This window comes from Perissodus microlepis, chromosome 5 (genome assembly GCF_051167445.1).
Source record: "Perissodus microlepis isolate ML-2025 ecotype Zambia chromosome 5, ASM5116744v1, whole genome shotgun sequence".
In the NCBI taxonomy this organism is placed as follows: domain Eukaryota; kingdom Metazoa; phylum Chordata; class Actinopteri; order Cichliformes; family Cichlidae; genus Perissodus; species Perissodus microlepis.
Window position 1 is genome coordinate 18007778 of NC_140465.1, and position 24861 is coordinate 18032638.

General features: G+C 39.7%; 1 protein-coding gene across 2 annotated transcripts in view; it reads right to left on the minus strand.

The window, feature by feature from the left end:
• srgap3 (SLIT-ROBO Rho GTPase activating protein 3) overlaps positions 1–23832 on the minus strand; it is a 57384-nt gene extending 33552 nt beyond the window's left edge. Inside the window, exons 1-2 of one of the 2 annotated variants that reach the window (XM_084928412.1) lie at positions 23219–23832; positions 6942–7137 (exon numbers count right to left, since the gene is read on the minus strand). In XM_084928412.1, the coding sequence (XP_084784538.1) occupies positions 6942–7137; positions 23219–23282 (260 nt within the window). In that variant the 5' untranslated portion in view covers positions 23283–23832. The remainder of the gene's footprint in view (positions 1–6941; positions 7138–23218) is intronic. The other variant, XM_084928413.1, reaches the window with a different exon arrangement.
• Positions 23833–24861: the final 1029 nt, after the last annotated feature.

Sequence of the window (24861 nt, forward strand, 5' to 3'; positions counted from 1 at the left end):
GTCAAGTTAATGTAACCATACATGGCCCAGTGTTATAATGCTCTGAGGATACTACCATGCCCAGCATACTGTTGCTTGCATGAGTAGGGCCGTGTCTATAGTTAGCTATTAAAAAGCCTGATGGTAGCACAGTCAGTAAAATTATTTTTCTGAGGTCCTTGTCAGGTATTACAATACTGTGCAAAAGCATAGCTTCCAAAGAACCAGACTTTCTTTTTAAAGTGGACTGAAGTATCACTTAAGTCCACCTAAAGGCACCTAAAGGCTTTCTTTGTATATTAATTGCTTTTTCACAGATTTTCAGTCCAATTCTTGTACCTGACCATTTTCAGAATAAAGTTTTATTTGTTAGTCTTCTTACCACCGACCTATGAATCCCAAAAAAAATAAACTCAAGAGATGAACCAGTCTGAACTCTATATGTAACAAAAACTTAGCACAAAAACAGGTTTTAAATTGTATCTTTAAGCAGTTTGTTACTAGCAGCTTGTCATAAATATATCCTCTGTTACCATCTCTTCAGTTTAATTCACAAAAACATGGCAAAGATAACACAGTTCGACAGGCATAAAATTATGTTTTTTGCACAAATAAGGTGATTCCCAAAGAGTTTCTGGTTTCCTGCACACCAAAGCATGCTGGTGTGCAGAAGAAAACGTCTGGAAAGCGGGACAAAAGGCAGACAAAATAAAGCATCACTGTGGCATCCTGTCAATTCAGTATCAGTATCCCAAGAAAAACAGACAAGTGACTGCTATCAGTCATGGATTGGGCTCCCCAAAGCCATTCCATGACTAGTGATGACAGTTTGAACCAAAACTTTCAAGTTGGATTAATCACTTCGTAAGATCATAAGACCTGTTAATTTTCAGTACAATTCTTGTGTAATCTGGCAGATTACTCCCAATTTGCCTTCCTTAAGAATGGCTTCTGCAGGGCCTCGACATTATTGAAGCACCTTGTCAGAAAACACAACAAAAAGCAGCCAACATCCAAAGAAGAGCTTTGATTGCTTTTCAAGAACCCTGGAGAACTATTCCTGAAGACTGCTTAAAGAAATTACAAGAAAACTGTCTAAGAGAGATCAAAATATCTTAAAGAATAAACTGGTCGTACCAAATAGACTTTAAAACTTGTCCCAATTCTTAAAACTCAGTTTTTTGCTTTATGTAACATCACTGCACCCAGTTCCAATGTCCCTCATTCACTGAGTTTTTCAAAAAATGTAGAAGGATGTTTTTTGGTGTGTGAGTGCAGGGGAGGACTCTCAATTAAGGAATAAGAAGGCATGAAAATGGAAGGGCACAGATTTTTAATGTTGTGGCATAAAACCTTGGCAACAAGAAAAAGAAAGCGATAACGGACACAAGACCTCCTTGTTTTATCACTGGTGCCCTATTTTCACAGAAATTAGGAGCATAAGGTCAGTAATTAGGTCTGTGTGGGAGCAGAGCCTGTTAACTCTGTGCTAAATGTAGCTCCTCCACTTTTTACAGTACTGAGACACAACCTTCTTCTGTACTGGTTCTACAGAGATATATCAGTCATAAAAGACAGAAAATATTCATTCCTCAATCTCTACGTTTTACCCGCTTCTTGCCAATTTCCTGTAGAAGGATGAATATCAAGTGAGAACTTGCAGGTCAATTAATCTTGAAGGCTTCAAAAGGTTTGATTTTGAATGGCTTCATGCCCTCTGTATTTATACAAGGAATATCATTAACATGCAGAAGAAGGCAAATGATGAGCCCTGACAGTCTCTAGAGAAACAAAGAGGAAGAGGAGGAGGAGGACGAGTGCAGCTTTCTGGCATCCTGTTATATTCGTCTCATTCAGCAAAGCCCTGTCTGCCTGTCTGCATAGTTTTAGACTCTGCTCCCCGTGTAATGCAGGTACATACACTGAGCATGATCTGTGAACAATTCAAAGAGAATGAAGAAGAAGATGAGACACAGTGTCAGTGGAAGTGAATGGAGAAACAAAAAAAGAGAACGTGTTTGGAGAGTATAGCAATAATCCTCTGATTCAAGGATAAAATGATGGCAGGCTGTCTCCTTAATATACATACTCTGAACAAGTGAGTATTGTATAGAAGAGTGGCCGTGCTTTAGTCACGGTTGCTCTGAATGCCACCATCTAATCACCAAGAGCCTCTGATGTGTCTGAGCCAGGATTTCCAGAAGGAAGTGTGTATTTATCAAACCAGGGCTCAGCTTTATAAAGGCCTTTAATCCGCTCCACACTGCTTGCCTGCTGCTTATCAATGAAACAGCCAAGGAAAAGAAGAAAGTGCCAAATAGCTTCAAAAGACAAGGGACACGTGGGCACATGCAGCTTGCTTTGCCATTTAAATTTTCTTTTGCCCCCATTTTTCAGCACAGCTTAAATATGCTACATCGCTGATTTGCACACCATTTACTTTGGGTTTTTTTTTCGAGGAGACACACTGCCAGCACTTGATAATGCACAGCTGTACACACAGATGGGGCAGAGCAGGGCAGAGCATGGGGCAGAGCATGGGGCAGTGCCTGCGAAGAGGACACGGGGCTTTGACAAGATCTGAAACGCAAACTGCAAAACAGCTACTCTATTGATCCGCACACCCTGATTTGCAAAAGCGTCACACCAACTGCTGTGCACTGACTACAAGAGATACAACTCAACCTTTTACTCTTTGAACCTCAGACCACCAGAGTAGCCATACTTATAAAAACCAATGGAACTAAAGTCATTGCTCTAGGCTGATGCTTGTCTGCCAAGCCTGCAAAGCACAATTAAAAAGGTTGTTGCATTCCTAAAATGAGATGAATCATAACTGAAGAGCATCATCATGTTTCGAGGCTTCTCAAAGAGAAGCTTGTTACGAGCACAGGCTGGATCAAAATGTGTAATGCTGAAACATGACAATATCCAGCTATACAGTTTCAAGTTGTGACATCTGAACCGTGACGTCCTTTGAATGAGCAAAGGTCATTACTAAAAGGAAAGCCTGATATACACAAAGATCTCAATAAAGACATCAGACTTTTTCCCCCAGATTCCTCTCAAACCTAATGAGCATACACACAAACTTAGACACCACTATAACCCCAGCTTCATCTCCACAGCAAGGTTGTTATCCATATTAGTGCTGCATGATTTGCCATCCTATCTATATCACAGACATACAATATCAATCCATCCTAATTTGATGGGTTACTTTATAAAACCTGCTCATAATTTACTCGTAAACATCTGTCCCATAAATAAAATCAAGTCAGCTGTTGTCTCTAAGGCTCCAATAAGCAGGGTTTTTCCTGGCTCGAAATAAAATAGGCGGTGACTCCGTACGGCACTAAGCACGATCACTTTGTACCAAAAAGGCATTAAAAGCATTGCCCAATTTGACATCTATGCAGTTCTCTAGCATCTCGGAGTATTTCGTAAACAAAAATGCACATTGCACATGGTAAATAGAGTCCAAACACTTTAATAACAACACTGGAGGATGTGGGAGCACCCTGGTGAGAGAAAGAAAAGCACTTGCACCCTAACTGTAGCACAGAACACCTAAGTAACCTCTCAGTGTGTCTTTTCACTGAGGCAAATGGGGTAAAGCGCCAGAGCAAAATAATTCTCGGTTGGGTTGCTGCAGTGTAGCCTTAGCTGCAGTAGCTGTAAATCACAGTGGCATTCAGCTTGCTAATGAATCTGCACTGGAAGGGTTCAGCCAGCAGCTGTAGGCAGGGATCCAGGACATATGGAAGTCTGTCCTGGTCAGAATGACGCCATTTTACCGCTGTGTTGATGTCCACTAAGCTGCTTATGAAGCACCCCTTAGCAGTACAGCACAAGGTTTCCTGAGCATGGCTTCCTTTGCAATGAAAGATGGTCATCTAAGCGAGAGTGAAAACATTTTTTTTCCAAAAAAAAGTATAAGTGAAAGGCATAATGTACATTTCTGTGACTTTAATGTTGAATACTGCATGATTTGTGCCACCAAAGTGGGTTTTTTTCTCTTTTTTTAAAGAAAAGCACAAGTGCTCTTCTTGCCCATTTGGTGTTTTAGTGGCTCCTCATTAACTTAACTACACTAAAGTAGTAGGAAAGGCTGACTGAAGGGTGTGTCATGGCTGATTACCAGGATTTGTGGTTGTCCGCCTGCAGACTGGGAATTCAAGGAAGAAGGTGCGGTAATGTTATAAACCTTTTTGTGTCATTATCAAAAGCTTATGAACTCACTTTGGTTGATGAATGGGACAGTTTGAATTTACTGTGCCCTGACGTGTTTCTGTCTAACAAAAGTGTGTGTGGCCTGAGTGAACCTTACATCCTCCCCACCCACACTTCCTCCGTTAGTGGTTTGTGAGCGCATCAGTTCTTTCAGACAGAGTCCAGAGTATTCTCTAGCAGTTAGTCTAATAAGCTTTTAAAATGTCACGTCTGCTTAAATATCATTTTACTCTAGACCTGTTTATGTCTGTGCAGGAGATCTCTGCCCAGACACTGCACTGAAACACCTGTCGGCTCACCACAAGCAGAAAGCATAAGTAGACTGGATATCTCAGGATTATTCTTCTAACACTTGTCCATCACTGCATGGATCAGCTGTGGAGTCAAAAGGTTAAGCCAATGTCTCGAACTAGCAGTGCTGGTTTTTGTGAGGCTGTCTTCAGAGTAACATACACCCATTCATACACTCATACAGCTCAATTATCCAGCCAAATCCTCATCTGCTTTAGAAACACTGTACAATACTGCTAAAAAAAAAGAACACACACACTATATGGCCTTGTGCACACAGAGTTACGCAAGTCGAGGCACAAACTTAATCATCTATCTGCATATGTATTACTATGTATTACATGTGACCCAATACATTGACTTTTTTTTCAACTTTCACACTTTCAGAGGGTTAAAAAACAGGAAATCATGTACTTTTTGCACAATTACATTTTGCTTACCAAGACCAGTTATACTATCAAAACTGCTGCTTACATTTTAATGCATCAGCAACAAGCAATAAATAATACATCAATAGCATAACCCTAACAGTTTTCACTTTATATAATCTGTTTAAACTTTAACTAGTGATTCTGCTATTAATTATACACTTTTGCACTTAGTATGTCAAATACAGGATGTTTACACAATTCTCTCAAACAATGTTTTCACACAAAAACAAAAAAAAGTTTTTTTGTTAGGCATCATAATTAAAATCAGAGGTGGAGGGTTAGAATATATACTACGTATGTTGGTGCAGATTTATGCCTCACGTCTGCTGGGTTAGTGCTCCCACTACCAAACTGAACAAAGCAAGATTAATATAAATATATTATTAGTAACCCACTGAGCTGACTTGTCACCTTTTTGCACTCACACTTTCAGAGGATAAAAAAAGCAAAACAGGAAATAGTTTTAGTGCAACTACATTGCAGCTACCACGACCAGTTATATTATTCAAATGCTGCTTACACAGTAATGCATCAATGACATGCAATAAATAATACATCAAAGCATAACCCTACCAGTATTAACTGTGTGAAATCAGTACTTTACCTACTGATTCTGTTATTACTAATAGCCTGCTGCACTTAATGTGTCAAATGCAGGATATTTACACACCTCTCTCGAAAAGGTTTTGACACCTGAACAAAATAATCAGTTTTATTTTTAAGAATCAGGCAAAACACTAATATTTCTTTATCAACTTTTGAGAATTAAACAGACCTTCTTATGGAAATATTGGAAATCCATTTGTGTTGTTCCCATTTGCAAGAATCAGAAGCTAGAATTTGACTACATACTGCGTATGTTGGTACAGATTTATGTCTGAGATCTGCTGCCAGATCACAGCTGGGTTAGTGCTCCCATTACCAAACTGAACTAAGCTTGCCTGCTCGCCTGAGGTGCTTGATTTTGGGAGCGGCAGAACTCAATTTCATGCCCTGCGTGAGTCATGCACCAATGTGTTGTGGTAATCTCTGGCCAGACGATTCCTTATTTCCTCACTGGCATCCATTTCAGTATTTTCAGAACTTCAAATCTAAATACGTCAAAGCTACGTGAGGTCTGATTTTGATCTGATGACATTTAGCGATATTTGCCTTTTTTGCTTTTCTACTTGGCTACAGGATTTATAATGTTCCCTCCTGTGACCCGTCTTTAAAAAACACTGGCAGTCACCAGTGCCTCCACTCCTAGTAGATGCATCTATGGTATTGATTTGAAAATCCTAGGTGACTTTTAGAAAAGTTAACCTCTGACCTTGAGGTCATGGTCACTGGGATTCAAACTCATAGATGGTATGGTGATATCAATTTAAAACTCCTACATCGTCTTGTTCTCATATTATCGCATTCACAAACTCTGGTGTCCGCCTGCCCACCGAGCCAATGGGGTAACAACAATACACAATGAGGGTAAAAATGTAATGGCTTTTAATTTATTGCTACTCAGCACATTTATGCACATTTAATTTACATTTTTGATAAAAAGTTAGGAAGCTAAGTTCTCATTTATAGTGGCAAGAGTGAACTACATGTAGTATGTCCAACATTCAAGAGTTGAAACCTCTAATGAACTGAGCAGTCATTGTGAAGCTAGAATAATCTGACCTTTGAAGCTGTCATAAAGGCGAAGATTGTAATAAGAGACATTCCCTGACAGCACGTAAACAAATGGGAGCATTCTGTTATATAATGCTGCAATGTGATTAGCATCAAGGAAGGAAGTGTTTAGTGAGGAGAAAAAGTGACTTGACATTCGTATGATAAAGGAAATAAAGCAAGTAGGTCATGAAATTCCATTTAAATTCAAATCTAACAAGAAGCCAAAAACTTAGACAACATTAAGGAAAGAAAATATGACAGTGCACCTGCTTCCAATCAACAACACACAAATACTCCAATGCACGGAAGAATATACATTAAACAGTACCAGCTATAAATGCTTCAACTCACTTAAACTGTTGGTGTTCTCTGGAGCTGCGGATCTTCGAGGAGAACCTCTCAGCCAGTTTCTCCAAGCTGCGGGAGTATTCCAGTTCAATCTCTGCTTTGCGACGGAAGAACTCCTGCAGATCCTGCAGGAGCTGGATACGTGATTCAGACTGTTGCTCCAGGCATTTAAACTGCTCCACCAGCTGGTTACGGATCTCTGTACAAGAAAACACCAAACAAAAAGGAGTTTAATTGACTTTTTACACACAAAATTAAAGCACAGTAATGTGAAAAATAAGATGTTAATATGACTCTAGGCAGTACTGTAAAAAACTAAGTGAACCATTACTGCTTCCATAGGAATTAATAGAGTAAGTAAACGATGCTGATTAACTGATTATCAGCAGGAGTAACCACCTCTATAAATAATATGTTTTGGCAGTTTGTTGGTCTGGAGCATTGAGGTGTGAGTTAACACAATCTTCCCCAGAGTGGGTGTGCCAAGAAATTCACCCTAATGTCAGACAGTGCAGTGCTCAAAGAAACTGAGGAAACTAAGAGCTATATCTCATACTCTACAGACCTCAGTTAGCATGCTAAATGTTAGCATGCTAACATTTCCTGACAGTACCTTTAGAGGAAGATTAAACAAGTATGTCTTGTTTATAAGGGTTTCCAGGAGAAAGCCTCTTCTCTCTAAAAAGGACGTGGCAGTATAGCTTTGGTTTACAAAGTTGCAAATGAACAAACTACAGCATTTCTGGAACCTAGAGAAATCTGCTCGTAATAATTGAAAGCAGCAGAGCAGCGGTAAAGAGAGTCAGCTGCGAGAGAGAAGCCAGTAAGTTGACCTATGTTTATGACCTCTCATGTACACCTAAATAAAACTGATTTAATGAGAAACGCTTCACTCCCCCACTTGGACAAAGTAGCAACATTTCGCCTCAAGAGGAACACGATGTTAGCGACCAGACTACAGACCCTTCATGCCGGTGGGAGCCACAAGCAAAACTCAATTCCCCTTTGTAGTGCTGTCATCAGCAACAATGACGCCTCAGCTCAGGAACAGAAAGATGCCTATTCTGTAGAATTATACTGTTAAGGAAGGAGCTCAAGTAAACAGGATGAATCTCACTTGAAAAGAGGAAGAAAACACCACGAACCCATGTGAAACCTTTACTAGAAATCCCAGTTTTGTTGATGAGTCTATATTCTCGATTAACTTTATTTTTCCCTCAGTGTGATTCAAGAAGATGAAAAACATGATGAAATGACAGCTACCAGTACTGCTGCCACAGATTTTTAAGCTTTCAAGGTTTCTCTTGTGAATACTTCATCCTAACCTATAATGACTAAATAAAGCCAAGAGCCACATTGTGCTAACTTTTGGCAATTAAGATTTTCCACCAATCAAAAGGATCTTTTATTTTTTTCTGCATGAAAATGTGCTAAAAAAAAAAAAGAAGAAGAAGAAGAAGAAGAAGAAGAAGAAGAACTTCCTAATGCAAGTCATGTCATGTTGCAACATCCCTTATTTACAATATGAGTCACTGCAAGTTATAACCTTTAAAATGAAGGCAGGATGAATCGCACGCGTACAGTATCAAAGCCGTGTCAGTGACACTCTGCAGGCAGACGAACTGCTAGCTGAATGGTGAAACCACAGCAGTGACACAGACTGTGTTTTCATGCTGCTGAGGGTGTAATTTGGACAGCAAAGCCCTCATCATGGATATATGTTGGCTCTGACTGCTGGGGAAACCGTAACGCTGTGCACAGGGAGCCTTTGCTCTCCCTGTGATGTCGTGCCGCCTGGCTTCAGCCTCAAGCGGCATGCTTCACTCTGTGGTTAACCATTGTCCCAGCCCTCCCCTTTATCCAGGGGGCCTCCCTCTCTCTCTCTCAGCAGGGCTTAAAGCTCTGTTTTTAGTGGGAACTGAATCAGAGCTCAGGGATATACAGTATTTTACTACTTCACTTCTGTCAGGAATGCTTTGCCAAACATTCAGTTATGTTTTTTGGATCATATATATATATATATATATATATATATATATATATATATATATATATATATATATATATATATATATATATATATATATATATATATATTACTTTCAGAAGACAGAAACAGTGCAGAAGAATTCAAGGCAAGAAAAAAGAAGCCAGAGGAAAATGTGACAGCAATGTGCGTGAGTGACATGGAGGACTTTTAAAAACATTCTTTTACAGAAAGGGAACCACCAGCTGCAGCCTTGCTTTTGACAGATGAGATTGGAAAAATAGGTCACACCAGAAGTGTGCCCTTCCCTCTGAGAAACCATGAGCAATTGAAGAATTATTCCCTAAGTATTTCCAGCACATTGAGTATGGCTTGATTTGCTGTGGTTTCTTCAAAGAGAAGGACCCTTCTTTAGTTCGCTTCCGTCTGTGAGGTTGGCAAAATTCTGTGAATATGTGTGTGCAGTAAATTTAAAGATGCCTTCTTACAGTTTTGAAGACAACACATTAATATTTTTGCTAGATAGATACATTTCTGTAATATCTGATATCCTTTGTCTTTCTACCATGTAATTGTTGAAAGACTATTGATTGCCCAGATGAAATACTCTGTGACTAGTATGGCACACAAACCCTAATGCTTTCAAGAACATTTATATACTCGAACCGTGATGGCCCTCCTGGCTTGGCTGAACCTGAGGGGTACACCATGAAGGAAGTTCAACACAACCAGACTGTGTCTGCGTTAGCTGGCTTGACAGAGTTCAAATGCTAGTCGGAGATAACAGGGATCAGATGGTGGTTCTCAGAAGTCTCTGTTAAGCCGGGCTTTCTGCTTCAAGCTCTGTGTGCTCACTCATCATGTGACTCTTCCACACTAAATGACACCTTCGAGTGTCACATCAGCTGACATGTTATCAATGATGATAAAACAGTGAGAAAAATCTTTAAAGAACATAAAAATATCTTTAAAAAACATTTAACCCATTCATTGCTTCACTGAGTGAATGGGTTAAATGCAGAGAGGAATTTCCCCACGAGGATCAATAAAGTTTACATTATTATTATTATCATCATTATTAAAACTGCAGCACTGTTGCAAATAAGACAAGAGATAAATGCTGCAGAAAATCACTAATCTGGCGATCTATCCCGCAGACCTATAGTTTATTTGTAATGTGGCAGCTGCTAATTAGAACTGTGAAAAACTAAACTGGATAAACTTAAAGATTAAAGGTTACTAGCCCAAAGGCAGATCAATGTGAAATGATTGATTGAACAGATGTTCCTCGTGTGTGTTCTACCACTTCCAGCAGTGTAGAACAGACTTAGCAGCAGGTTAGAATTAAGAATAAAAACATTTACACATTTTTTTTGTTTTTTGGATTGCCAGCTGCATTTATGCAAATTTTAGTGATGATGGGATACACAGTTTGCACTGCTGTAACTTTAGAGCTGGGTTTCAGTTGTGATAAAACGTGGCTCTTCTTGCAAAACAAACCTCTGAACATTAACCTGCTCCTTACCAGATTATGTGTACCATAAATTACCATGGTGATTTAGCCAGGTAAGAGGAGAGAAACGTTTGTAACATGTTTAAGTCTGACTTTAAGTTCAACATAGATCACCAACCCATTAATCTCACTTCACAGTACACCCAGCTGCCCTGTGTTCTTCCCCATTTCTCCTTCTGTGTTGTCTTGCAAGTTCCCAGTAGGTGGAGTTAATCAGTTCAAATGGGAGTACATGGCCTGTTTCTCTGGCGCATTTAAGAGTTGGTTATTTCAGACTTTGCTCATCCCATCAGCCTCCACCATGCTATTTGTTTGGCTGGCTTCACCCTGGTTACTTTAGGTTTTGTCACGGTTCATGAGTTGGACCACAACGAAACTGTCAATAAATCAAATACTTCTACAGTTGTCAAACGATTCACGTAGAAGTCACATTTGTACTGTTTCATCAGAATAATATTGCATAAATGTATTTTGAGCTGTAACGACCACCTCAAATGTATTTTCCTTTCTGGCGTGTATGTAAACAGGCTTATAACCCACACACTTTGGTGTAAAAGTGTTAAATATAGATGCCCCAAATTCAGTTTAGCTGCTCTGGTTTTCAAAGCATAATTCTTTTTATAGCAAAAATATGACTGTAAATAGGGAAAGCTTTCTTTTCCTAATCATTTCCAGCAGTATTTCTGCTTTTGCTTTTAGAAACTGAGGTGGGGCTCTTCTTCAGACAGAAATGCTGATGATGGACTGAAGCACCTAAATGTAATTGTCAAACTATGTTTGGATAATACAAACAATGGCTGTGGGTTTCTTAAGGATAATTTAGTCACTGTAAGCTTCATGACAGCTAATGATTTGATGACAGAATATATGATTGCATAACTATTTTTTTTCTTGGGAAAACAAGTGTAATTTGGACCTTTTGACCCATTTCAATAACAAGTGACAAAAAATTATTTTTCTCTGTTATGCAAATATTCCTCCTGCTATTTGTCCACTTGCCTCCCATTACCAGAGAGCTATAACAGCTATAATCAGGACTACTTATTCCTTTTAAATGCTTCCTTTTGATGTTTTGCAACAAGAAATACAAATTCCAAAAGCTCCATTCAATAGTTCTAACCAGTTACTTTTCTGACATTTGATATTCAGTTCTAGCTGTACTAAAATTAAATACATTAACTTAAAGCATGTTGGAATGAGAACGTTTTCATATGTGCAGATTCATGTATCCTATAACACTGATTCAGTTCAGCTGGACACAACATTTTCCACAACCTTATAAACAGTAAAGTTGCATGACATTTGAAACCAGAACCATAGCATAACACTGAGACATGATATGATATGCAAAATGTCATGACTGTTATTCAGTGGCTATGAATACTATACAGCTGGGGAGTAGCTGCAGTCTGGGACTTGTTTACCTGGATATATGAGCATGTACCAAGATCCATTCATACCATAGTTGGTGTGACAAAATACAAATCCATTTTAGGCGTCCAATTATACAGTTATTTGATAGCACAGTAACAATGTATAGGAACTAGAGATGTAGCATATTTGCTAGCGCAAAATGGCAAAATAGCACTAGCTAGCTTAGCTCCGTGCCATCCACAGATTCGGTCACACATCCGTGAATAGTGATAATATGACTAAAATAGCACACAAATTTCCAACTCCTTGAGCCATTTTTAGTACAGTTAACTACACATCAAGTCAGGTTATTACAGATAATTTCATAAAAATGCTCCAAAAGGCACCAACACTACAAACAGTTGAGAGAGCCACTTCAATGATTCAAATGAGCTGAAGTGAAGTTAACAGATACGTGGATGCTGACACAGCCAGCATCCACCTGTCATTAAAAATTCCTGCATGCATAAATTCACGTCGTTGCACATTTTTAGATGTTTGACATACATAAAAATTCACCCTCGTAAAAGTTGATTCTAAAAAAAATGTTGAATTCTGCTTCGGAATTAGAGATTTAACACAGGACTGAGTTACCTTTTGTAGCAGCTTCTAGCAGTCATTTGAGCAATTGTTTTGTATTTCCTAAAGTTGCTACTTGCACATAGAAGCAACAGATACTTTATGTTCCCGACTTCATGATTTTAAGCTCAGGCCCTTCAGAATAGCACCTTCTCGACACTGAAACTTGTTATACACCATTTAGGGAAGGGAACTGAAGCACAGTGAACACTCAACTCTTCACAGAACAGGAAATCTTCAAAAAACAATAGTAGGATGTTGGAGATCCCTGAACTTTGGCCCCTTACAGACAAAATCCTGTGCTGGCAGCTATGCAACAACACAGTAAGGGCATCTTTCTAGTAATCACTCTTAGCCGCACAGAAAAAATGAATCCCAAACTGACCATCTATGAACAGAATTGTGGCATGTCTGTAAAAAGTTTGGTTCAAATAAAATGTGTATGAAATGATCTGCACCTTTCAAGCTTTTTATGTCCACCAGCTTGTGCTATGGCTATATTACACAAATTTGATTTGTGACTATTTTGGGTGGCGTTTAAAGGTTCTGGTGACATAGTTCTGAGCATGACATGTATTTAAAGCCCAGATTACATATATTTTTAATAACATCTGCATTAGAGACATCCTCTAGTTGACCCACTTGACTTCCTGTTGACTCCCTGCACACAGATTACAAAAAATCTATTCAAAGACAGCAATTTGATACTTTTAAAATCACCGGCTTAGCTCCATAAAGATTCCAGTTTCTGATTTGTAGTACTCAGAAGTAAAGTAATCAATAAGGAATAATGAATTTTTTTTTTTCAATGATTCAATAATGGGCAAATCTTGTCACATAACCTGGTCACTGACTGTGGCCAGTTCATCCACATTGACTGCACATCAGTTCCAATGTGTTGTTCCAGCAGGCTTAGTTAGCCAAAACAACTGGCTGCTCTGTCAAAGATTTACATTTTTATCCACATATCTCAAAGTCCCTCTGATCAGAAATCATGGTTTCTGATGCAACTTAAATATGTCTGTCACCAAAAGCCAAAACACAACTCAGTGCAAAACAATGACAAAAATGTCCTAAACATATGCATGAGTGTAAAGCTGATCCACATTTAATGGACTTTGACATTTCTTTTAAGGCATCATTCCCTCTGTATGCTAAGCTGAGAACAAGACATCACCCTTTTCCACATAAAATGAATCAATAAATAAAACCTGCATCTCTTCCCAGAACCAGTACAGGACATCAGGGGTGATGCATTGGCAGAGCATTTTACTGCAAGTCTGCCGTTTGGGAGGGCCACGTGACGCCTTGACGCAATGAAGCGGAGATAAAATAGGAGTGCAGTGAATGAGAGGGATTTTCTGCAGAGCATCCTGAGGGCAGCAGGGAAGGATGGGCTGCACAGGGCAGCCAAGTGACTGAGGAGAAGCAGGAAAGACTGGTCATTTCCCTAAAGAGCAATATAACAACTAAAACGTAATCCCACATATAAAAAGTTTGAAAGTGAACATGTTCTATTTGTCGTTAATTACAGGCGAGTACATGAGGCAGTGGTAAAATGTCTGAGGATGCAAGAACTATGAGTCTCCTAACGTAATTTGGATAAATTATAGATTTTAATGAGCCTCAGAAGCTATTAAACGCTTTGAAAATAATGTCCCTGGGTGTTCAGATCACCATGCAGTAAAACACACACAAAAATGAGACACACACACATAGACATCACACAAAGGCAACTCTGAGCCAAATTTCTCTAATCCCCAACTCAGCGCCGCAGTATCTGGGCTCTACACAACAGAGACAAATTTGTGTGAAAAGAACAGACAAATGCAACCCTTATACAGACCTTATTTCACTCTATCTGTCCCACACACAGAGTCTCATAATACAAGTTACAGTCGTTGAACTAATCCCCCTTTTTTCTGTTCTGTTTTAATCCTCTAATGATTAACACAATTTTGGATTCACAAGGCCATGCTCCCAGTGTCAGCACAGGTTCTTCTCTGTATGTCTCTATCTCGTCTGATTCGTCTCCGGCACAGACAAGCTGCAGCACATGTCCACAAAGATAAGACAACAGGAGCTGAGTCCAATCAATGGCTGAGGAACTGATGGTGTATCCTACAGCAAGATGTCACTTGTCAGTCGTCCTTCCTGATTATCTGCTGGTTTATAGTATTTTCCACCGGATGTTTTGTCTAGTAAACTAAAAATCAATCCAGCTCTAAAGAAAAAAAATCTATCAAATTACCTCGTGTCGTGCTTTTTTTTTTTCACTACATTGCATTATTACAGTCAAATGCTCCTCTGTGGAAATCAACGTTTTCTATGCAACAATTACTAGATATAATAACTTTGTATTTGAATGGGCAGAATGTCTTTTTTAACCCTTCTGAAACTGAAGAAAACACACGATAACAATTTAAAAAAAAGACTATAACTGTTGCTTTATAAAAGGAGCAAAGAAAACCATCCCTGGCTTCCTGATCACGCTCTAAAGACTTCTGGAAATCATTAAAGACTTCAGGGAAACTGAAAGCTTGAGACACACGCCCTCTCAGAGTCGAGCTGTCTATCATCTGCTGTATCCATGATCCAGCTCTGCAGGACCAGGCTGAGAGGTGTCGCCATGGCAACATGGGCGTGTTCCATTCCCTGGGGAGATGCTTATTGGAGGAAAGGTGGGATCTGATGGGTGTGAATAGGTGGCAGCATTGAATGAAGAGACACGTGCGAGCTGTGTGCACTGACAAGTGGAGAAAATCTGAAAATGAAGTTGATGAGGCAATTTCAAAGAGTATTTCTAAATACAGTTGAGACAATGGGCAACTTAACTGATTGGAATCTTCCAACATTACCGAGCTTTTGTTGGATGGTGTGGACTTCTGAGGCAAACACATGAGAGTATTGCATTTCTTTACTGGCTGAAACTGAGAGTGGAAGACAAAAAAAAAAAAGGCAGAACTTGAGAGGAGATGTGTCATCTAGTTTGGCCTTTAACTAGACTCTCTGGTGAGCCACAACCAAATAAGTCCCTTATTTTTTTTGCAACTTTCAGGTCAAAGTTCTTGAGTTATTTTGGTGTTTCACTGTCAAGACATCAAACATGCTACAATCACAGAAAAACATCAAGCAATACCTGCATTTTTATTTTTTGCTCTCTATTTGTCTAAAGTGACACAGCAAATAACAAAACCATCTTAAGACAGTTCCTGGAATAATCACACAATTTAATCACTTGATTTGAGTTCAGCACATGAATTTTCCTTGTGTTCATTATGTGTATGCATGTGAAGAAGAGCTGTCACACACTGATCAAAGCTGTAAAAGTTTCTGGTACTATCGGCGGTGAATCACCATAATTCAAATTGCAATCTGCAGCAATGTATGACTTTTTACCCTATAAATGATTATTTTCACTTTCTGTTGCGGTTTGGTTAGGTTTAGGCAACAAGAATAAGAATCAGAATCATCTGTATTTGGCCAAGTTTGCACACACATACAAGGAATTTGACTCTGGTTCACTTTGTTCACTTTGCGGTTCTAAATACCCATTTATACACAAGGAGCACATAAATATGAGGAGAAGACAAGAAATAAGAAAAATATAAGTTACAGAAAGGCTTAAGGAACTGTACAAACTATAACAAACTACAACTGGGCATGGATGATAGATTAAAACACAGAAATAATATTATATTTGCTTTAAAAATAAATTTCCAAGGTGGTCTGGGGGGACTAGTCCCCTCTCAGAGGTCTCGAAAACATTCATTTCATGAGAACTGAAACACATGAGTTTCATTGTCTTGCTGGCTATCATGAAAAAAAGATCAATATGTACTCATGACCTACTAAGAAATAGGTTGAAATTAGTAAGGGTCTGCACATAAAACCAAGCTCTAAACTTAATGTCTGAGTTTGGGACTGGTGGTCAAACAAAACAAACTATTTAAAGATAGTTTAGTTTAATTATACTTTAGGTTACCAGGTTAATTAGTACTAGAAAAATATAATACCAGTAGTTGCAGCCACAGTTTTGTGCTTCTGTTAGCACGTGAAACTGTGCCACTTATGCTGCTACAATCTGTTAGCTGGAAATAGGTGCACTGTTTAATTATCTCAAGTCTGCTGTGGGACATGTGCTTCACCAATATGGAATAAGGTTATCTAACAGGTCCCAAACCTGCAATGGCAAGAACCGAACTAATTACTTCATTAGTGACTTTTTCAAACTTGTTATTTTTACACAAACTTGTTTCTGCCTGTTTCTAAGGTTACCGTCTCTTGGCAGGAAGTGCATGTTGAAATTTTTCTTGTAAAGACTACTGCTATCAGCAATAACTCACCTCTGGAACAGCAATGCGAGTTTACAAAGTGACCCAAACACACTCAGCATTCACACCCTTCTGACTGCCTGAGTTAGACAAATCGGAATTTTTAAAATAGAAAAATAAGAGCATTGAAATTCTGCACGCAATCGTCAAAGATCTCTAAGACATGTTTGTGTCTTTCTGAGGGGGGCGACCGGCATGACAGAAAATAGAGGACAAACTGCAACTACAGTATGCTTTTATCTCCCAAAAGCAACAGTTGTGCATTGCTGGACTCGTAATACTGTGTTAACTGAGAAATACTTCTCAGAGCTGAATCAATTGAGAAATGAAATCATGCACTGACTTGCATCACATTAACAAGGGAATTAAACCTTTTTCATGTTTAAATGGACCTTTGTCTGGTTCATCAACACCATCGTGAACTGAAAAACTGTGGGACAGTAGTGAATGATAATCTTTGCTCAGGACATTAAGCATTTTATGAAAGGCTGATTATGTCTTCTGTGAAACGAACAGAGCAAACTCTCAGCTAAACGAGTGGCAGCTGCATTCATCATACTGAGCTTATAGAGACGAGAGAAGAGTCAACAAAGAGGAAGCTCTATAGCAAAACTCTGGCGACAGCGAGCACGATAAAACTTCAATATGACATGATTATACTGTTCACTGAACGCAACACAAGTGGACAGTTTGTGCTGAATATTGTACTTCTTACTTATGGACACAAATAGAGTGAACAACCAAAATTATGCATTGATTCAAATTCACAGGGTTATATACAATTACTGACTTCAACAGTCTGTCATTGTCAGAGTTCAACTGCTACAATAGCGTGTTTTTTTTTCATTATGTAAAACAGTTATTGTTTTGCATTCTCACTTTCTATATTGTTTTGACACCCACAATGTGCAATAGAATCTCACAACACATAATAATCATATGCCTAACTTCATGCATTTCACATACATTTTGCAATGATAAAAATGATACTTAAATGTTACTAGTGTCATTGCCATAAGTAATGCAACAAATAAAGAAAATCTCAGCTTTCTTTTCAGGTTTATTCAATAAAATGTTGAAAGGAAAAAACACATTTCAGTCAGATGCACTATTTACAAATGATTTTGTTTCCATCTGCAGTTATTTATATATGTGGCAGCGTGGCTTTGTTCTTCCACGAGCACATGTGAAGTAGTAGGTGGATGTGGGTTGCCAAGCAGCTTGCAGGTGCACAGCAAAAGCAGCTTAAAGAGAGTGCCTTTAATGAGATAGCTCATTTAGCTAACATGGCCTGACACTGAGATTAGCTGATTCTATAATTATGGCTAAGATTGGCTTGGTGGCCTGCCATAAAAGAATGTTGGAAGATTAGTTTAAGGAGTAGTGCGGTGTTTTGGAAATCTGTGCTGTAAATGTAAACTAAAATTAGCACCACGCTAACTTCTCTTAGCTAAACTGTCCTCCCAGAGAATATCTGATGTGTTAATTAATGAGTAGTGACACAAGTGTGTATATTTTGTTAGTTTTGAACAGAACCAAGCTGTTTCCAGTTTATGTGCTAATCTAAACTAGCTTTATACTTAGAAATAGAGAAGAGGGTACTTTCAGGTGCTCCCTCATTTCCCAAAGGGTCACCACATCCCAGAGCATGGACCTGCATGTTTGATTTGGCAGACTTCCTCACATAACCTGCCCAATAAGCCAGGCTTGTAACCCACACTAGGAGCTTGTGACCTCCCTGAAGCTGGGTTTGTGATCTCCTGTTGGTCTGGGGATCTTAACACTACACCAGCATACACAGAGTTGTACAAACCATCTTATCTAACTCTAAACAAGAAAGCGAATGAGCTGTGTGTTTGACTATTCACTGCCACTCCATGCAAACAAACCAACCCTGAATGAAGTCCAAGATTTATTGGACCACACAACAAACAAGCTGTCCCACACAAATTTTATTCAGCCTTAATATCTAGTGGATGCTTTTTGCTCTGCAAATGCTCAGCAGGTTTGCCAAACAAGTGGGCAGCTGGAGGATCCTCAGCCAGTGACTCAGTGAAGCCATTTCTTCATCTCCCTACATGTGTGTTTCCACCCTGCCACACTCTTGCTACTCAGCAGGGTGCTGAGAGGTAACTAACCAAATCTAAGCATGATGACAATACACTCTGATCTTCAGACTGACAAAAACAATACACAAATGCAACAAATTCAGCTACTGCAACCAGAACAGTGATTTGTATCTCACTCAGCAGAGAGCTGTCTGTGGCCTGGGGCAATAACAAACAGAGACACACCTAGTGTCTCACATAATTCTCATCAGCGTTTAACCAAAGCAACACTTCGGGGTTCATTAGAAGGTGCTTCATAACACATGGCATACTGAAGTCTTATTTTCACACAAGCAGTGAAAACTGTGTTTTGTAACAGCACATGTGTTAATCTGGAAGCTAATTGTTGACCTTAAACTGCCAATAATATGTCATAACACCTCACAATTACACACATATAGGTGTGTGATTACCTTGCCGTATACTGCAATGCAGTGCTTGATTTGTAAATGAGGCACACAGGTTTGTGCTCTGCAAAAAACACAGAAAAATATTTCATAACACATTGTGTAACAAACGATGTAGCGAATGTTGGTCAAATTCTTTTCAGGTATTCATTAGGTTCTGCTTGGGAGTCTAAACTTGACTGTGTTCAGTCAGGTAGAATGAAACTAGCAGAGGCTAGCAACAAACGGCAAAGAGAAACTTGAAGCGAGAGGTGGTAAACCATGCTTCCTTTTCAGAATCACCTGAAACGTACCGCATGAACATGAGCTGTCATACCTTGTGTACATCTGTAGACCACTAAAGTTTTCCATGAGACCATGCTTGCATTAATTCCTCTGTTCATGACAAGGGAAACTAAACAACTAGAACCAAATGGTACCAGTTCCAATCTTTGGTAAGCTCCATACTTCCTCTCAATAACACTTTATCATCTCAGCATTGGTGAGTGTGTCAGTGTCTAAATGCCCGTTCAGTGTGTGGATGTATTGTCAGTAATGAATCGGATGCTTGTGTAAGAGCAAGGCATTAGTTACTTCTTGGAAGTGACTACCATCATACCATTAAAAGGTTAAATATGAAGCTTTGGATATAAGCTACCAGACTGAGAAATCAAATGAAACTAGAATTAAGGCATCACGTTTCTTTGCCTCCGCAAACCAGTCAGGTTTCAGTTTACATTCATGCCCGTCCAGACTAACACGGCATATAAGAGAAGACACTGAAAGAACCTCATTAAAGGCAGTAAGTGAATTCATGTTTGCTCAGTGAAGCTGAAGATGGCAGAATACAAAGTTGTAGCCCCATATTACTCAACATGCAAGTGAATCTTTTTCATAATTAATTCTTTCTCAGGTTATGACCAAAAAGGTCAAACCACCAAACTACAAATCAGTTAATCCTCGAGTGCATGAGAATATTAACCAAATTTGAAGAAAATCCTTTAAACCATTTCAGAGACATTGTGTTCAAAACTATTTGATGGATGGACGGGCCGACCAAAAAGAACAAACAAAAAACAATACTGTCACCATTGCAGACATTCAGAGACTGTCCATGCATGAGTTTAAGCTGTTAAATACAAGAAGACAGCATTATTTAAATGCACAGTTTGATAAATAAAGGCAACACGGTAAAATGCACTGCATGACATCCAATTAGTGATTTATTACATTGCTGGATTTTGGGAGACACAGGACCTGCTACCACTTCAGTCAAAGCACACAAAAAAGAGAGAGCGAGAGAGAGAGAGAGAGAGAGAGAGAGAGAGAAAGAGAGAGAGAGAGAGAGAGAGAAAACACCAGACTAGTTAAATAAAAATGAGTCACGGTGAAAACAGTGCTCAGCTGTTGACTTTCAATTTTTGGCTTCAAAGCAATTTCATCACCACCTTCTCTCTGGTAAGCCAGCTAATTAACTCATGATTGTCATGACTGCAAAGCTTTTAAAACATACATGTATATAAAATAACGGTGGCTCAAAAGTGTAGTTGTTCACATGTTTGCTTAACAAGCAAAATATCCCAGTTTCATCTTGGGAGGAGACACAAACCCTTTGGGGGTTGCCTTGGGAAGGGCGTAAAAAAAAAAAAAAAGCTGCCAAATCAAAGGTGCAGAGCTATCCGCTGCAGCGACCCATTGTGAATAACGGAGCAGCCAAAAGTAGCCTCTATGTGTACATAATAACAGACGAGCATGGGTTTATCCCTAAAGCTGCCATTGTAAATGTCAAGACAGCTGCTGGTGATTTAGCCCACTTCACAAACTGCCTATAAAACTGGCAAACAGGAGGAAGAATAGCTGCAGTCCAGTAACCACACGGCAGTTAGTTACAAAAGTCCAAACTCCTCAGTAAATGCAGTGTATGAACCGTCTCTATTGACATGCTAATGCAAGATCTACCAGCTGAACAGCTTGAACAAAGTGAACCCCGTCTCACAGAGGTCCTTCAGAGGCCTCAGCTTTGGCAGCCGGCCTCAAGGGTTGTCAAGAATTCATTAATAGCAGGAGTTAAGATTTTAGCAAAGTAGTTTGTTGCACTCTAACAGATTAACTTTTGATATGACATGCCAGCTCCCTGCACCGGTCACATTTAAGCAACCCCAGTACTGATCCACAGTGAACCTACTGATGGGGTTTCTTCTTTGTTTCTGAAGCCAAATGATCTTTTTGTCACCCATCTATAAGCCCTCATACATAATAAAGCAACCCCGCCATCGTGTTATTAACCCATCACTGACACTCTGATGATCTGGCCCCTTCTGCCATGTACACATTAGCCATTAAGCAATAACTCAGAGTAAGACAGGAGCGATTTTCAATCTGAATTTCATTACCGTGCGCTCACTGCCAGGTTCAGCTCATAACATTACCATTGTTGTGAGGCGGTGTGTGTCAAGAGCAGAGCCCTCTCTGTCTGCAGGCTATGATACACACCAGCTGTGAATGAGAAACAAGCAGCATTCATCATAAATTAACATCCTTCCTTCTCACGCAGCTGAAAGGCCCCGTCTAATTCAAAGAGGCAGCAGACAGGGCCTGGATCTAAGAAACAGCAGCAATTCTGTCACAGTACTAAACTGACGCCTGAATTATCAGAAAATGTCTTGGGTAAAGAGGAAAGCAAGAGAATCAGATAAGTGCTCAGTTGTTTACAGGCAGTTTTTTTTCAATGATCAGCCAAGGCCACAAGACAAAAGAATAAAAAACATAATAACAGTAAAAAAGAGTTAGAAAATGGTTGAAAGTAACAAAATAAATAAATGAATCCGCTGATCCACTTTCAACACCATGTGACAAGTGTAGATTCTCACACTTAGCATCCAGTGGTCCAGACAGGTACACGACTGAAAGGGTGATCATCAGACATTTAGCACCAGTGGAACCACAGAGAGTGAGAGTGCCAGTCGTGAGCCTACGGCCTTGAAACTGAACCCCAGAGTCAATCATGGTCAGCACCCTATGCTTGTGTGTTCAATTGATGTCTTCATTCCTCAGCTATTTGCCCTGGTTATCCTCTGATTTTTTCTTTTAAATTATTAAATCGGGATTAAATGGTACAGAACCACTCCAAAACCAGCAGAGTCCATCTGAGCCTAGGTGTCATACAGTGAGAGAAACACTGCACTGCCAATGCTAATAGGCTCGTGTTATAGTTAAAGAGTGCCGGATGAGTTTTAGATAAAGGCTGGCATGCAATCAAAGAGCGTGTGTTACCCATGTTGTCAGGTGAAAGCAGTGAGTCAAACCACAGGCACCATCAAGGAATCAAAGGCAAAGCATGGGGAGGGTGAGCAGGTACTTATGTGCATTCAGTCTAAGCCACCATGTCATCATATGAGATTAGCCTATAACACACCGAATATGGATTTATAATATATAACCTACTATTCCTAAATATTAGTCTATCATCCAACCACAAACCACAGCAAGCCAAACACAGGCTTCCCCCTCAAGAATCTGAAAGAATGAGGTGCAATAATAAAAGCAGTCCAACCTCCATCCTTTGCACAGGGATCATTTTACCCAGCAACAACAAAGCGTGCAGAACCTGGACCCTAACCACATGATGACAAATTAACATTCAGCTTACAGACATCCCACTGGCTGATGGTGAATTAATGACAGAAGCCTTTGCACACGGGAGAGAAGACTATAGTCTGCTGCTCTTGTCATTTACTTGACTGTCACGGTTTGCTTGTTATCTCGAGGGAGAGGTCAATCTGTGCTATAAGGTTTGCAATATAAAGGATATTGCTTTGAATTTTTTCTATTTTAAAAATACAAATAAAGGAGGAAAGGGGGGCAGGGCTCGAGCCAATTAAAACTGGCCCGTGGAGAGAACAGAATCGGCGGACAGACGATCCGCACAGAGCGGACACAGGCATCAGATTCACACCGCACCTTTCACTTGGGTCTCATATTCCGCTATGATCTCCTTGTCCTTTCTGAATCTCGTGGATGACATGGTTCCTCGGGTTATGGGGTTGAGCCCCTGTCCGTCGACGACTTTTGGGGGGGTCTCTGCAGTTGATCTCCGACTTGCAACGTTGCAACGCGATCCTCCGTTTTTTTCTCCTTTGTTTTCTAGTGACCATGCATCGGTAAGGGTGAAAAAAAAAAACAGTAATAATGAGGCTGAGTGCTATTGTATCCCGCAGTTGTATTCCTCCAGCTGTTTAATCACCCTATCGCAGAAATGACAGTTGAGCAGCAGTCCGGTGTTGCATTCTTCTCTCTGACTGCTTTCTCTGCTGCCAGGAGTCCTCCTTCTCCTGCTGCTCAAAAACCCAAAGCCTTCAGCAGGGTGAGGGAAAAACACACACACACACACAAACGGACTGAAAACTATAATAACAACATGATGAAGGGGGCAAGGAGACGCCTGAAGGTTTCCAACAGGAAAGTCCTAGTACCTCCTGTGTCCAAAATAAGCAGGCATGCGTACCAAGAGCGAAGCAGCCACACACAATTCAGACTGACAAATTGCGCTGCAGGGAAACAGGAATTTAAAAGCTTGTCACGTGAGCCCCCTTCACATTATCAACCATCCCTCCTTCCTCTTCCACCCGCCCCCTCTCTCTCGCTCTCTCTCTTTCACACACACGCGTTTATCCACGACTTCAGGGGACACACATTGGCACACATTAATGTTCGGAAAACAAAAACTATAGTTTTAACCATTACCTCTTTGCTTTAAAGCATGTCTTCTCCTTAAGAAGAATGGCGCTACCCCCATAATGTGACTGTGTAGTACTGACCATAATATCAGTAATACGTGGAGCTGTGCACACACACGCGCGCGCACAAAGCAACGTTTCTATAAATTCAAATCTTTATTTCCTGGAGACCTCACTATAACTACTTCTCGCCTACTTCCAACCCTGCAACCACACAATGGTTTATATCCTCAGAGCATGAGCAGCCTCATTCAACCACATTTGTAATCCGCACCTTCATTTTTTTTTTACAGTCAGTTATTGTTGTTCTGTTCTTATTGCTCAAACATTTGCATGCACACAGAGCATCATTATCAACACTAAAGGTGTCCCACCACCACCTTCAGGCTCCTGTTTCAGTTGTTCTCACAGCTTCAGTGCTAACCTAACCAAGCAATCATCCCCCAATTATTCGCCATTGGCATGGAAACCTCATATTTTTATCTCTGCACTACTTTCACCATGGCTACTGTTTCAGAGATTGTAAGAGTTAATCTTTGAAATGTGAGAAGCCTGGTCTTTTAAGGGCTCAATAACACATCAGGATGGCACTGATGTGGTACCTATAAATGAACACAAGCCATTAGCTGGTGAAAGCAAAACTGTGTTGCCAGGATGCATCCTCCCGTCCATGTTAGTCACGTTTAACCTCTTCTTTCTGATAATTAAAGATAACTTTGACAATAATGGCATCAGTCACAACAATATATTTAGTCTCCTACAGTAAGCCTTTGAAACATCAGTAGAAGCAAGAATAAATAAAATAGGGGAGAAGAACTGTTAATTTTTTGTAAAGGAACAAACAAATATGGTCCAAATTTATTCAGT